The 12,929-nt window shown below is 42.8% G+C and overlaps 1 protein-coding gene and 1 long non-coding RNA gene across 3 annotated transcripts in view; both read left to right on the forward strand.

The window, feature by feature from the left end:
- lin7b (lin-7 homolog B (C. elegans)) overlaps nt 1-9,931 on the forward strand; it is an 11,699-nt gene extending 1,768 nt beyond the window's left edge. The window contains exons 2-6 of one of the 2 annotated variants that reach the window (XM_046072564.1): nt 4,432-4,550; nt 5,780-5,851; nt 7,595-7,804; nt 8,587-8,762; nt 9,298-9,931. In XM_046072564.1, coding sequence (XP_045928520.1) covers nt 4,432-4,550; nt 5,780-5,851; nt 7,595-7,804; nt 8,587-8,754 — 569 coding nt within the window. In that variant the 3' untranslated portion in view covers nt 8,755-8,762; nt 9,298-9,931. The remainder of the gene's footprint in view (nt 1-4,431; nt 4,551-5,779; nt 5,852-7,594; nt 7,805-8,586; nt 8,763-9,297) is intronic. The other variant, XM_046072555.1, reaches the window with a different exon arrangement.
- Nucleotides 811-1,803, forward strand: LOC123985159. The gene is made up of 3 exons (XR_006828618.1): nt 811-970; nt 1,392-1,533; nt 1,745-1,803. It is a non-coding gene; the product is annotated as an uncharacterized LOC123985159 (long non-coding RNA).
- Nucleotides 9,932-12,929: the final 2,998 nt, after the last annotated feature.

The following is a 12,929-nucleotide window of genomic DNA, read 5'->3' on the forward strand; positions in this document are numbered from 1 at the left end:
GCTGCTGTAGGCCATCTGCTTCAAGGTTGGACGTGTTGTGCGTTCAGAGATGGTGTTCTGCACACCTTGGTTGTAATGAGTGGTTATTTGAGTTAGTGTTGCCTTTCTGTCATCTGGAACCAGTCTGCCCATTCTCCTCTGACCTCTGACATCAACAAGGTGTTTTTGTCCACACAACTGCCTCTCACTGGATATTTCCTCTTCTTCGGACCATTCTCTGTAAACCCTAGAGATGGCTGTGCGTGAAAATCCCAGTAGATCAGCAGTTTCTGAAATACTCAGAGCAGCCCGTCTGGCACCAACAACCATGCCACGTTCAAAGTCACTAAAATCCCCTTTCTTCCCCATTCTGATGCTCAGTTTGAACTTCAGCAAGTTGTCTTGACCACGTCTACATGCCTAAAGGCAACGAGTTGCTGCCATGTGATTGGCTGATTAGCTATTTGTGTTAACAAACAATTGAATAGGTGTACCTAATAAAGTGGCCTGTGTGTGTAGTTATGTATATTATGTTGCATTTCTGTAAATAGGTCCTCCTAATTATTACACACTGAACCTTTAACTTAAAAGCAGGGTAGGCAAGTTGCTTCAAAAACACTTTTTGTCATTTTTTTTGAAACTGTCTATATTACTATATACATCAATGCATATTAAAAAGTTAGGTGCTCTGAAAAAGAGAGTATAAAAGTCGGCTGTCTATATTCCTCTCAGTGCTGCAATAAACACAGCCACTTCTTCCATTCGGACCGAATGCACTGACTGGCTGGCTGACTGTCACTCTCCCTCGCTGCCATGGCTACCAGCCCTGCTGCTACAGGAGCTGCCACCGTGCGCGCACCCGCTCAGCTCAGACCTGACAAGCGAAGCGGTCAGATCGGTGGGTGATATCTGCGTGGCTTTTCAACGATAGTGACAACTGAGGAACACCGAGGGCCTGACGCAGCGTGGTGGCTTTATTTCTGCTGGACAGGTAATCTGGCTTTTATCATTTTGATGGTTACTTTCATCGCTAGCAAACGTAGCTACCTACGCATAGAGGTAACGGTAGCTACCTACTATGCTTACAGCTAACTTAACGTTATCTTTACCTTGTATCTAATCTAGTTTGTGTGATTATCTTGTGTCTGCAGTTGATGTTTGACAGTAAGTTACTTTTACAAATGTGGTGATGTAGGTGTGTGTTATGAGAAAGACATTTCAACGTTGCTGGCTAAAGGTCCCCAAGTATGTGTGTTTCTGGTTTATAAGCTACCTATACTATAGTTTGAAATTGTTCATAGGTAAACCTACTGGGTGAAAACCTTTTACTGTAATTGGTGCTGTTATGCCATTAGAAGTAAAAAAAAAAAAAAAAAAAAGTCCTGTATGTTTTATTTCTACTGCGCCCTCAGGTCACCTTCAGATTTGGAGTCTTTAATAGCCCCGCTGTACTTCTCACCAGTATAGGCTGATAGGCGGACCACGCTGGTTGACCTGGATTACAACCACTGTGTCCACAGTCCAGGCCAGGACAAAAGCTGATGACACAGTTCAGTATGTTGCATTATGAGTACTCTTGTGCATTTTACTCAATACATTTATAAGTGATGAGTCAAAAATTATTAAAAAGTATGAGGAATACAGATAGATGGTGCTGATTTATTGTTTTGATTGCATTTTATGTGGAAATACTAATTACTGTATAAGAGAACAATGTCAGGTATTGCAAACTTTTCTAAGCTGATCCTCATTTCTGTGTTATCAGGTACAGCAAGGTGTACAACAAAAAGTCCAGGAAGTGGAGCTTGTACTCATTGAAGGTGAAGAAGGACTACAGTTACATCGCAGACCTCCAGAGTGCCATCCTCCTCCTCCTCCGGTTGTCTACTACTGAGGAGATGCCTAGAAGCAGAACCAGATGATCCCCGTCAACATGGGTTTCTGTCAGGTGTCCCTGCCCCAACTGTGTTACTAGATACAGCAAAATATAAAACAAAAAGTAATATGGTTGGTTTTGAAATGTGGTAATCATGTCAGAGAGGTGATTGTGATATATTTAATCATCTCCACAGCAGCGATACCATGCTACATGCAAGTCTGAACTGTCTTCATAATCAGTCAGGACACCTCTGGACACTCCTTGTCGATTTCTGTATGTACTTATTTTGAATGATGTTTAAAATGATTATTTGTGATATAGGTTGTAGTTTCAGTAGTATATAATAACAATAAACAAGTGTTATACCACATTTGGTTGTCATTATTGGAGACATAAGACATAAATGTAGTTATTTGATTGTTTATGCTGCAGGTGTAAAGAAAAGGCATTTATCATTTTCAATATTTTATTTAAAAAAATAAAAATATCCAGACTAGGGAAAAATATACTTTGTATTTTCTCTACCCTCCTGGCAATAAAACTAACAATATACAGGTATTCATCCATATAGTGGATGGAATTATTTGTGTAGCAGTTGGTGACATTACATCTTCCACCCTGCTAGGATTAAACCTCTGTATTGTCCTGGTGGATCAGGAGAACAGTTGGCTATCTTCCAGAAACAGTAACTCAGTATCATGACTCTGTGTCTAAGTGCTCCACACTGCCACACTACAAACTGTCTGGGTCTGGAAGGTCAGTCTTGTGTGGTGCATGGAAACACAGTAGTCTGGATGTTGTCCACAGTCCTCAGATTCTGGTCTGTAAAGGAATATATAGTTAGAACCCCAAATTGGAAAGATCAGTGTAATAGGAAAGAACATTCATCAACATGATTAGATAATTTTTATGTGTCCACATTACACACCAGGTCAATGTACATGACACAGATGAGCCGATGGCTGAAGCAGAGCTGTAGTTAGTTGTTGTAATCAGTAAACAATAATAAAAAAGTAACGATAGTGATGGATTATGTAGCACTTTATTTTTGACACCCAGAGGGCTTCAGGGGAAACACCAGAGAAACTTTGAGACAAGTACACTGTGAGACAATAGACTAATATTAAAATATATATGTATAGATATACCTGTTCATATGCTGTTGTTGGAGCGTGAAGCTCGACGCAGGTCCTAGAAGATGTGCTCCTCGGCTTGCACCTCGACCCCCCGGTCTGTGCTTGGCTCTGGGGTGCAGTCCTCATTAGAGACAATAATGCTGTCACCATGGAAGCTCTTAACATGCAAAACAACGTACATGTTAGGAGTATAACACGAAATTCACGTTGGTGTAGTGTAACTGATGGAAACAGGAAAACGTGTATCAGCCTGTTTTTCGCTTTGCCCGATGTTACCGCAGCTGTTAGCACAGCTACCTGTTGCTAACAGTTAGCTAGCCAGCTCGTTACTGAATCAAAGTCAGTCTTTTAAAACCGATCCAATATTAACATGCTAGCTTGATAGTGAGCACTAACAGCCGGGTTAGTTGTTTCTTTTCATAATGATAAAGTTAGATGTTTTCTTACCCCTGATGTGAGCCGCTGCTCTCTGCTCGTCACACTGTGCTCGTCCTCCAGCAGAGTCGGCAACGCGCGTTCACGTGTTTTGGGGGCGTGGCTTTGAAAGGAGCCCAGACGGGAGGGGGTGGGAGTTTCTCTGTTGGATACTTTCAAAAATCAGGCAGTTTCTTGCTAGTTTCTCAAACTTACCTACCCTGCCTTTAAAGTAACATTTAATTTCAATTAGAACAACTTAAAAGATGGTGTTAAATTAAGAAATGTACCTCTATGAATATAAAAATTCCTTAATAAAATGAGAAAGATAATAGTTTTATAATTAGGCTACATTCCAAATTCAAGTGTTTTGCACAATATAGACCATAATTCTATCTCTCCTAAATGTAATACAATATGGGTAACCCTAGAACAGAGGAGTTATGCTTTCTTGCTCAGTCTTGCAGAAAGTACATTTGTTATCAACATCGAAAAATATTTAAATATATGTGTTTGTTTGTTTTTTTTGTGTAATATTTTCAGATGTATTTCTCTAATTATGTTTGTGATGCAGAATCTAAAAGGGATAAGCCATGCCTGCACCAGTTAACAACTGTAAAATTAGAGTTCCAAAAAGATTTTCCATGTTAGGGGAATAATATAATAACCGGATAAAGAATACAATTTAAAAAAAAAACAATACTAATAAAAATATTGTAAGATCTTTGTCTAATGGTATGCATCAATATAGTATAACATGTATAAAACCAGTGCAAAAAGTGTCCAGATGTATAGTGGGTACGGTATCGTACAGTCCCTGAGGGGTGACCTTCATGCTGCGGCCTCAGAAACTACCGAGTTGTTTGGTCAAATGGCTGTTCCTTCGAACACCTCGGTAGGATGAGACGGTTACTGAAGGTGCTTCGTAGGCCGTTCTGGTAGAGGCCCCTGAGGATCTACTTCAGGAACAGTTGCCTGCTTTGCCCTGTTGGTAATCCAGCCTTGTTTGTGTTGTGTATGTAGATGTGTGCAGGGTGATCGAGCTGCTGGACCGGCTGCAGCGGAGTGGTGAGCTGCCTCCCCCCAAACTGCAGGCCCTGCAGAGGGTCCTACAGAGCAAATTCTGTGCCGCCATCAGAGAGGTACGGATGCACGGCAGTGTTAGGGAAGTCTGGGTGTGAAAATAATAGAGGCGCTCAAGCCCATTTGTTTCTACAACATAATATTTCTAATAACTTTCTCCAGATGTGGAGGTGAGTGATTTGTAAAGTCTGGAATTAATAACTGGGAAAAGTGCCCAAGCCTCCTGGACAGCCATGAAAAGTCCCACCTTCACAAAGACTGTGTACTTCAGTCAAACACCAGTCAAACAAGAGTGCATTGAGCAGGAGAATAGGGGTGGAGCGACGGAGCAACTGTGCTGTCTGCAGTCTCTAACCTGACAGGCTCGCGATCAGGGGGGCATACCTTAGCTAGTCAAACTCGTGGCTGAGAAAAACCCCACTCAGAAAAGCTCACTGGAAAATATGCATCGCACAAGACAATCAATGAACTTACGATGTATCAGAGTCTCTCACCACTCTCTTAACTGAAATTGAAAGCAATGTAAAATACCATGCAATAACTCTGGATGAAACTCTGTGCGGTGTGTATCAACTGATTGGTTGTCCACCGAGATTTCCTTTGGAATGTATGACTGTCCTAAAACTGACTGAATCAATAACCCTTACGATCAAAGAAATACTACTAAGATGCAGCCTTGACATTGGTGACACGAAAGGGCAAACCTATGATGGCACATCTGTTCCACAGGTACAAATGTCAGGTGTGGCTAAACGTATTAAAGACATTTATCCAAAATCATTAGTCTCAGTGCGTTTCAGCAATCACAGCTTAAACCTAGTACTCAAAGAAGCAGCCTTGGTGCCTTCAGTGTAGTTCATAACATACATGAAATAAATAATGAACAACTCACCCAAACCATTTGCCACCAGCGCTGCCTCTCCTGCACTCATCATCAGTGGCCCCCCCACTTGTGAAATTAGCTTTGAGACCCCTTTTTCTTCATAAAGATGGTCTCTGGTGTCAGAAGTGAACGCCCCCCTTACCACTGCTTGATGGCGTATTAAAAAATACAGAACCAGAGTGTCCATGAGTTGGTTCGCTAGTTGTGGGTGAACGAAAGGAACCGGGTCCTCCCCCCAGTTAAAGAACATGGGTATCGCATATAGCCTGCTGGTTTAGACCATGTTTGTTTTGAAAACTTGTCTTGGATGTTTGTAATTTTGTCACCTGTGTATCCAGTGTAAATGACTTTACTTCACTCATATGTTGGTCTGACTCATCTGAGCTCTGCCCTGTTGGCCCTCAGGTTTATGAGCAGCTGTATGACACTCTGGACATTGTTGGAGGACCAGAGGTGCGAGCACAGGCAACAGCCAAGGTATTACATGCAAACTAATACCTCAAGATTACTTCAGTGTTGCACTAGAGGACATATTTTAGAGACATTGTGCCCTATATAAACACATATAACACACAAGCACAGCAACCAGTGCAAAGTGGTAGATTTTGGGTGCACGGACAGTGTGGGCGTCTCCAAGCTCAGCTGCTATTTTGGTTCAGCAGCACACAGTGCAAAGGGCCTGGGTGCTGTGGAATACAGATCAGAGAGGGCGTGGTGATTAATAAATACACTCTCAGCCAGTTACAGTAGCAGTTTTTACTGGTCATTAGTACGATGATGATAGAAACGAATAATAATGTTTGGGAAGAAGCTCATACAATCATACTCTATCTGTGTTGCCCATGGTTACATCATTCATCATATCTTAATAGCGCAGGGCAACAATTAAAAAATGTAATCGCGATTAATCGCATTGTTATGCACAATATTAAATAATGAATTCTAAAGTAGTGCAAACACAAATAAGGTGCTTTTTACCAGCAGTATTCCCTTTACACTGTAGCAATAAAATATTTCTTGTAAATCTCAACTTAAACATTATTGTAATCAAATCAAATATTAAACCAAAGCTATTTGCCACTGCCAGCATTACCTTTTATCTAGCTTGGTAAATCAAGTTCAGATCAAATCAAAGTCCAGAGCCACGATCAGAACATCATAACAGGCACCTTCTGAGCAACAGCTTAACATATCTAACAAATAATATGTTTTGTTCCTGAACAGGTATCAGCAGAAACATTTTTCTTTTATCAGGGAGAAGCATAAACAGTCTATGTTCAGTAGCAAGGGTCCCTGTTAGAGTGAGGTGAAGTGCTCGAGCACAAGGCGTAGCGACAAGCGCCCGCCCGCTGCCGAAGTTGAATTGTCTTGAACTTTTTGCACGTGATGCGCAGCCCAAATCATAAGAACTGCGTTAACGTGAGATAAAATAATCGTCTGCATTAATTAATGCGTTGACGCGATAACGCATTAACTTGCCCAACCCTAAAATAACTGAAGGAACTCCAATGAACTGGAGGGGGAAATGTTATTTAAAAGCTCCATCTGGCTGGAGAGTATTTGTTTGAATTATTTAATTATGTTTTAAAGGATAGGGCATGACATTTTTTTCAGTATGTCTTAAAACAACACTCACCTGCCCGTACGCAAACTGTAATCATTCCTTCTGTTCAAACGAGGGAATTCTGAACCAAAAAGATTGTATCTTGGATAGATAACTTCCTGATTTGTTTTACTCAGACTGCTGAAGCCTCAGATCAACTTCAGAACTAAAATATATTTTTGCACAGAACAAGGACTGCACATTGTGTCCCCCATCACCTCCACTGGGAGCACGTTAGGAAAGGATTCCTGCCTGTATGAACAAGAGGAATAATTACAACAAGCAATAACTTTTTCCGTGTGCATAGAAGCTCTTGACTATTGTTTTGAGACAGGCCACCAACAGCTCTCTTTGCACAGCCTCACACCTTCCTCTGTTCCCGCCTGTGCACCGTGCGCTCTGCACTGCAAAGCAGATTTCAAGGTCAGGAAAACACCAAACTGTCAGAGTGCTGCGCCCACACGCCCATTATGTGCAAACCTTTTTACAGTCCATTAATTTGACCTAATAAAACTAGTGATGTAACTGGAGGTTAAAGGCACATAAACTCCTTTCCTAACCATTTTTACGTGGAATAGACTTTTTTTTTCTGATCATGCTGTTGCCTCCCTGACCAGGCCACAGTGGCAGCCTTCGCGGCCAGCGAGGGCCACGCCCACCCAAGGGTGGTAGAGCTGCCCAAGACAGAGGAGGGCCTGGGTTTTAACATCATGGGGGGGAAAGAGCAGAACTCCCCGATCTACATCTCCAGAGTGATCCCTGGGGGGGTGGCCGACCGCCAAGGAGGGCTGAAGAGAGGAGACCAGCTGCTGTCTGTCAATGGCGTGGTAAGATGCTCAGGCCCACTGTGAGAGACCCACTGACACACACACACACACACTGCCGTCACGTCAGATACATTCTATTTCCCGTAGAGTGCATGAGCTTAGAGCAATGGCCTGCACATAACATTTTTTTTGAGAACCGTATATTTGAATATGCCTAGGCTACTGTGAAAAGACCACCATGTTGAGTGAAAAAATATGACCTACCTACCACACAAACTCCTGACCTAAACTGTTTTGTAAGCTTTCTCGTTGGTTGGCCATCTAACAAGTGAGCTGCCAGAAGGAGGAGATCAAATTCACTGTAGCCCCTTCAGAAGAGATTACAGATCTGAAGTTCTCAAAATAATAATGTCATGCATGTCATTGAAGCCTTAAACCAGTAAGGGTAAACTTCTGTCTTCAAAAGTCAGGCAAAATTTCTAACCAGCATGCCTTATGTTAAGTCCAACATGCATCACGTTAAGGCAGCGCTACGAATCGCTCCGTGAGCTTGTCTGCATACATAGATGTGATGTCTTGTAGTCAAAATATTTCCAAGCTAAAACTAAGATGGATGGAAGTCTTGTCTTGTATTTGGAGAAAATGCTTGCTTTTATCCAGATACAAGACCAGTGTAAATGGGGCCATATAGACTAAGTGTATCTACGTTTCTGACAAAGATTTGCAGACCTCACTGATTCGTGTCTCCTCTCAGGTAGGAGGTGTGTTAGTCAGTGAAAGGAATCACTGTTGTAGAATGATACCATGCGGCCTGAGACTCATGTGTGTTGGTGCCCATGCAGAGCGTTGAGGGGGAGCACCATGAGAAGGCCGTGGAGCTTCTGAAGGCAGCCCAGGGTTCCGTCAAGCTGGTGGTCCGCTACACCCCAAAGGTCCTGGAGGAAATGGAAGCTCGCTTTGAGAAGATGAGGAGTGCCCGGAGACGACAGCAGCACACCAGCTACTCGTGAGGCAGCTTGTTAGTCTGCACGCACTAACCACTGTTAACATATGTACGGGTACACCATGCCAGTGTGTCCTATATCCATACTACGTATTAATTGTATAGTATGTACTACATGCTAATCGTCAAAGTATACTGTTCAGTAGTGGGTATAGAGAAAATCAACATACTTTCCATTTCTTTAGATAACAGGAAGAGGAGGAGTTAGGTGACCTTCTCTTCTGTCAGGCAAACTGTGCAGATGCTTACACCTGGCTGAGATCTGACCTCAGTCCAGCTGCAATGTGTGCAGCAGGCGTTTACACCCGCATTATAGCATGCTTTTTTCCTGATCCAGATAAGATATCCAGATACAGATCACATGTTAAAACCAGGATGAAATGGGGCCTAAAGTACCAGTAGCTGGGATTGTGTGTAACCTTGTAAGAGCCCTCTCACGCTGGGATAGGCTCCAGCCCCTTATGATGCTGAATACGATGTAAGTGATATTGCAGTTGTTTTAGTGTATTTTACCATCATGCAGCATAATGAGCTGTCTCTCTTCCTGCAGATCTCTGGAGTCCAGGGGCTAGCTGCTCCAGTGCCTCCATCCACCTCATCGTCCACCCCTCCGCGCTCTTCTGTTCCAGTGGGAGGCAAGACTGTAGACGAGAAGCAAAAAACCAAAGTAGCCTACCAACACCTGTTACATGAACTTCTTCATGAAGCCAACGCTGCAGTGTAGGATTTTCTCCCCTCCCTCTTTCTTAGAGAAATGCAGAGTAAGCTTGTTGTCAGACCTCACCTGTAATTTCATCTTCCCAGTGTGAAATCATCCTCAGCGTCCTGTTACATAAGGGCAACACATTCTCTTTAGTGTGTGTGGCTTAACTAGAAGCTAGTATTAATATTCTCATGTGGTTTTATTTTACTGCATTCTCATGTAGTGCGCTGCATTCCTCAGCAGTGTCCACTGTGTGCAGTTAGACCGCAGTAGCAGAGGGAAGGTGGAAACTGACGCCTTCAGCCTTCACAGCCATTTCTCCATCAAATGTCCCAGCTAGAGGGCTAACCATTAGCATTATGAAGAGCTACACATAAGTCAGTGGCTGGCAAGTGTCCATTTAGTCATAGTTTTAAGAATTTGTGTGTTCATTTGTTTGCATAATTATTCATGAAATAAAGTCTTAACTGTGAAAATTGAATGCCGTCTTCCTTCCTGCTGCATCTGGTCATGCTCTGAAATCTTCCGCCAGTAAACACAGCTGAAGTTGGCTTTCTCAGAAATAAGTCAAATTGTCAGTTAGTGCAGCAGAATGTAAAATTGATTTTTTTGAAGAGACAGTCAATGAGAGCAACAATACCAAATACACTGCAGCAGTACATTTGTTTAACTTTATTTATAGAGCCAACACATAACAGAAGTTTTATCATTGCACTTTTCATAGAGCAAGTCTAGAATGACTGATTTGTAATAATAAGTCGTAAGTGGGAATTCTGAGTGTGACAGTCAGCTGATGGGGAAAGGAGGGAAAGTCTTGAGGGTGGAGAGCTTAAGGATGGAAGGTTTGGGGGGCAAGGGTACAAAGGGAAAGAGAGCAATGCAGAGTGTAGCTGGAGAAAGGGACTGAGGAGCAAACTGTGACAGACGCATCCTGTACACAAGGAACAATTAGCGATAGCTAATACAGTGAGGACATTAACAAGCAAAACTAGAGAAGATGGTCCATCCAGATGCCTAGAAGACAGACCTTCATTTTCTTAATCATATCCATCAAATCTTTTAAGCTGATAGGTTGGAAAGGGGTCTAGAGTTGGGCAGGCAAGTCCCAGCCAGGATGATTGTGGACCAAATAGTCACAACCTTATCAACAAAGAAGGCAAAGAACATGTTGCAGTCGATAGAAAGACACGGTAATGTGGGGAGCAGTGGTCAAACAATATTATTAATAGTGCTGAATAGAATCCTAGGAAATTAAATTTGAAAAGTTAGCAGTCCGGACTTCTTTTACTAATGCATTAAAAAAAGATCTTTGAGATATAGACGATGCACTTCAGTCTTGCGACACTTCAGTCAGTAATGATGCAGGAATACAATGACACAAAGGGCCAGCATTTACAGAGAGATCAAAGAAAACGAACCGTCCATGGTTCTATCTTTGTGGCCGGGCTATTATTCTCAGTTCTGTGATTAATGACACAAGATCAATTTTCTTTTTTTCTTCACAACAAAGAAGATTAGAGAAAACAGCTAAAATGGGCCAAATAAGATTTGAGCTTCATATCTTCTTGCATTGTTGCTACAACAATGGTTGACATGAAAGTGTTGATTGGTCTGAGGTTTCTATGGTGAGTGTTACATGAAGTGAACCACAGAAAAAGTATGGTAAGTGAGCTTGACATAGTAAATTTCACTAATAAGGGTGGTAAAGCAATCAAAGCAAAATGTTTTTTGAAAAATGTTCTGACAGGCTCTTTCAAATAAAACAGTAAAGAAGCTTTGATTTTTGTGAAAATAGTAATTTTTTAGCTCACTAAACCAGAAAATGGGCCACATACACACACTCTCACACTTAAATTACACAGAAATTGTTAACCTAAAAAATCTTTTTTAATTACTTTACACACAAAACAGACACCCATGTGCAGAAACACACACCCATACAACAAGCATCTGGGATCTGCTGTAGCCACTCCCAGCCCCCAGTGCTCCGATCACCACTGGCACCACCGTTGCTCTTACTCTCCACATCTTTTCTAGCTCCTCTTTCAGCCCTTGGCATTTCTCAAGCTTCTCGTGTTCCTTCTTCTTGATGTTGCTGTCTCGTGGGATTGCCACATCTATCACTGCAGCCTTCTTCTGCTGTTTGTCGATCAACACGATGTCTGGTTGGTTAGCCATCACCAGTTTGTCAGTCTGGATCTTGAAGTCCCACAGGATCTTAGCTCCGTCATTCTCAACTACCTTAGGAGGCGTCTTCCATTTTGACCTTGGGACTTCTAGCCCATACTCATGCCAGATGTTCCTGTACACTATGCCAGCTACCTGGTTATGGCGTTCCATGTACGCACTTCCTGCCTGCATCTTACACCCTGCTGTTATGTGCTGTACTGTTTCAGGGGCATCCTTGCACAGTCTGCACCTGGGGTCCTGCCTGGTGTGGTAGACCCCAGCCTCTAGTGATCTTGTACTGAGTGCCTGTTCTTGTGCCGCCATGATTAGTGCTTCTGTGCTGTCCTTCAGTCCAGCCTTTTCCAGCCACTGGTTGGATTTCTTGATATCAGTCACTTCTTCTGTTTGTCTGTGGTCCATGCTGTGCAGCGGCTTGTCCCTCCATGAAGGTTCTTCATCTTCCTTGTCTTCATCCTTGGGTTTCTGCTGCCCTTCATCTTGGGGGCCATCTTCCTGATATACTCCTGGTTCTTTGTTTTGACACTCTCCGCTTGGTGTACAGTCTCAGGGTGCTGGATTTGGGGTCAACCCCTCAGTTCATGGTGAGAAACTTTATTCTCTTGATGTCAGTGGCCTCTATCTCCTCCTTTGGCCAGTTTATTAAACAAGCGGGGTATCTGATGACAGGCATGTGTTGATGGCTTGGATCTTGATTTTCTGTTTCAGCTGACTCTTCAGGACCTGCAGCACTCTGTGTAGTTATTTGGCTGTGGCGGACTTCCTTGCTGCCTCCTCATGGTTTCCGTTAGCCTGTGGCACCCCAAGGTACTTGTAGCTGTCCTGAACATCTGCAATGTGGCCTTCTGGTAGTTCAATCAATCCCCTCGGTTCTGATAATTTTCCCACTTTTTGATACCATGCGACCACACTTGTCCAGTCTGAATGACATTCCAATGTCGTTGCTGTAGATCCTGGTAGTGTGGATCAGTGAGTATATATCTCGCTCATTTCTGGCATACAGCTTGATTCAATTCAATTCAATTCAATTTTATTTATATAGCGCCAAATCACAACAACAGTTATCTCACAGCGCTTTTCATAAAAGAGCAGGTCTAGACCGTACTCTGTGATGATATTTACAGAAGCCCAACAGTTCCCACCAAGAGCAAGCACTAGGCGACAGAGGCAAGGAAAAACTTCCTTTTAAGAGGCAGAAACCTCGAGCAGAACCATGGCTCAGGGTGGGCGGCCATCTGCCTCGACCGGTTGGGGTGAGAGAGAGAGAGAGAGAGAGAGAGAGAGAGAGAGAG

Source organism: Micropterus dolomieu, linkage group LG02 (assembly GCF_021292245.1).
Source record: "Micropterus dolomieu isolate WLL.071019.BEF.003 ecotype Adirondacks linkage group LG02, ASM2129224v1, whole genome shotgun sequence".
In the NCBI taxonomy this organism is placed as follows: domain Eukaryota; kingdom Metazoa; phylum Chordata; class Actinopteri; order Centrarchiformes; family Centrarchidae; genus Micropterus; species Micropterus dolomieu.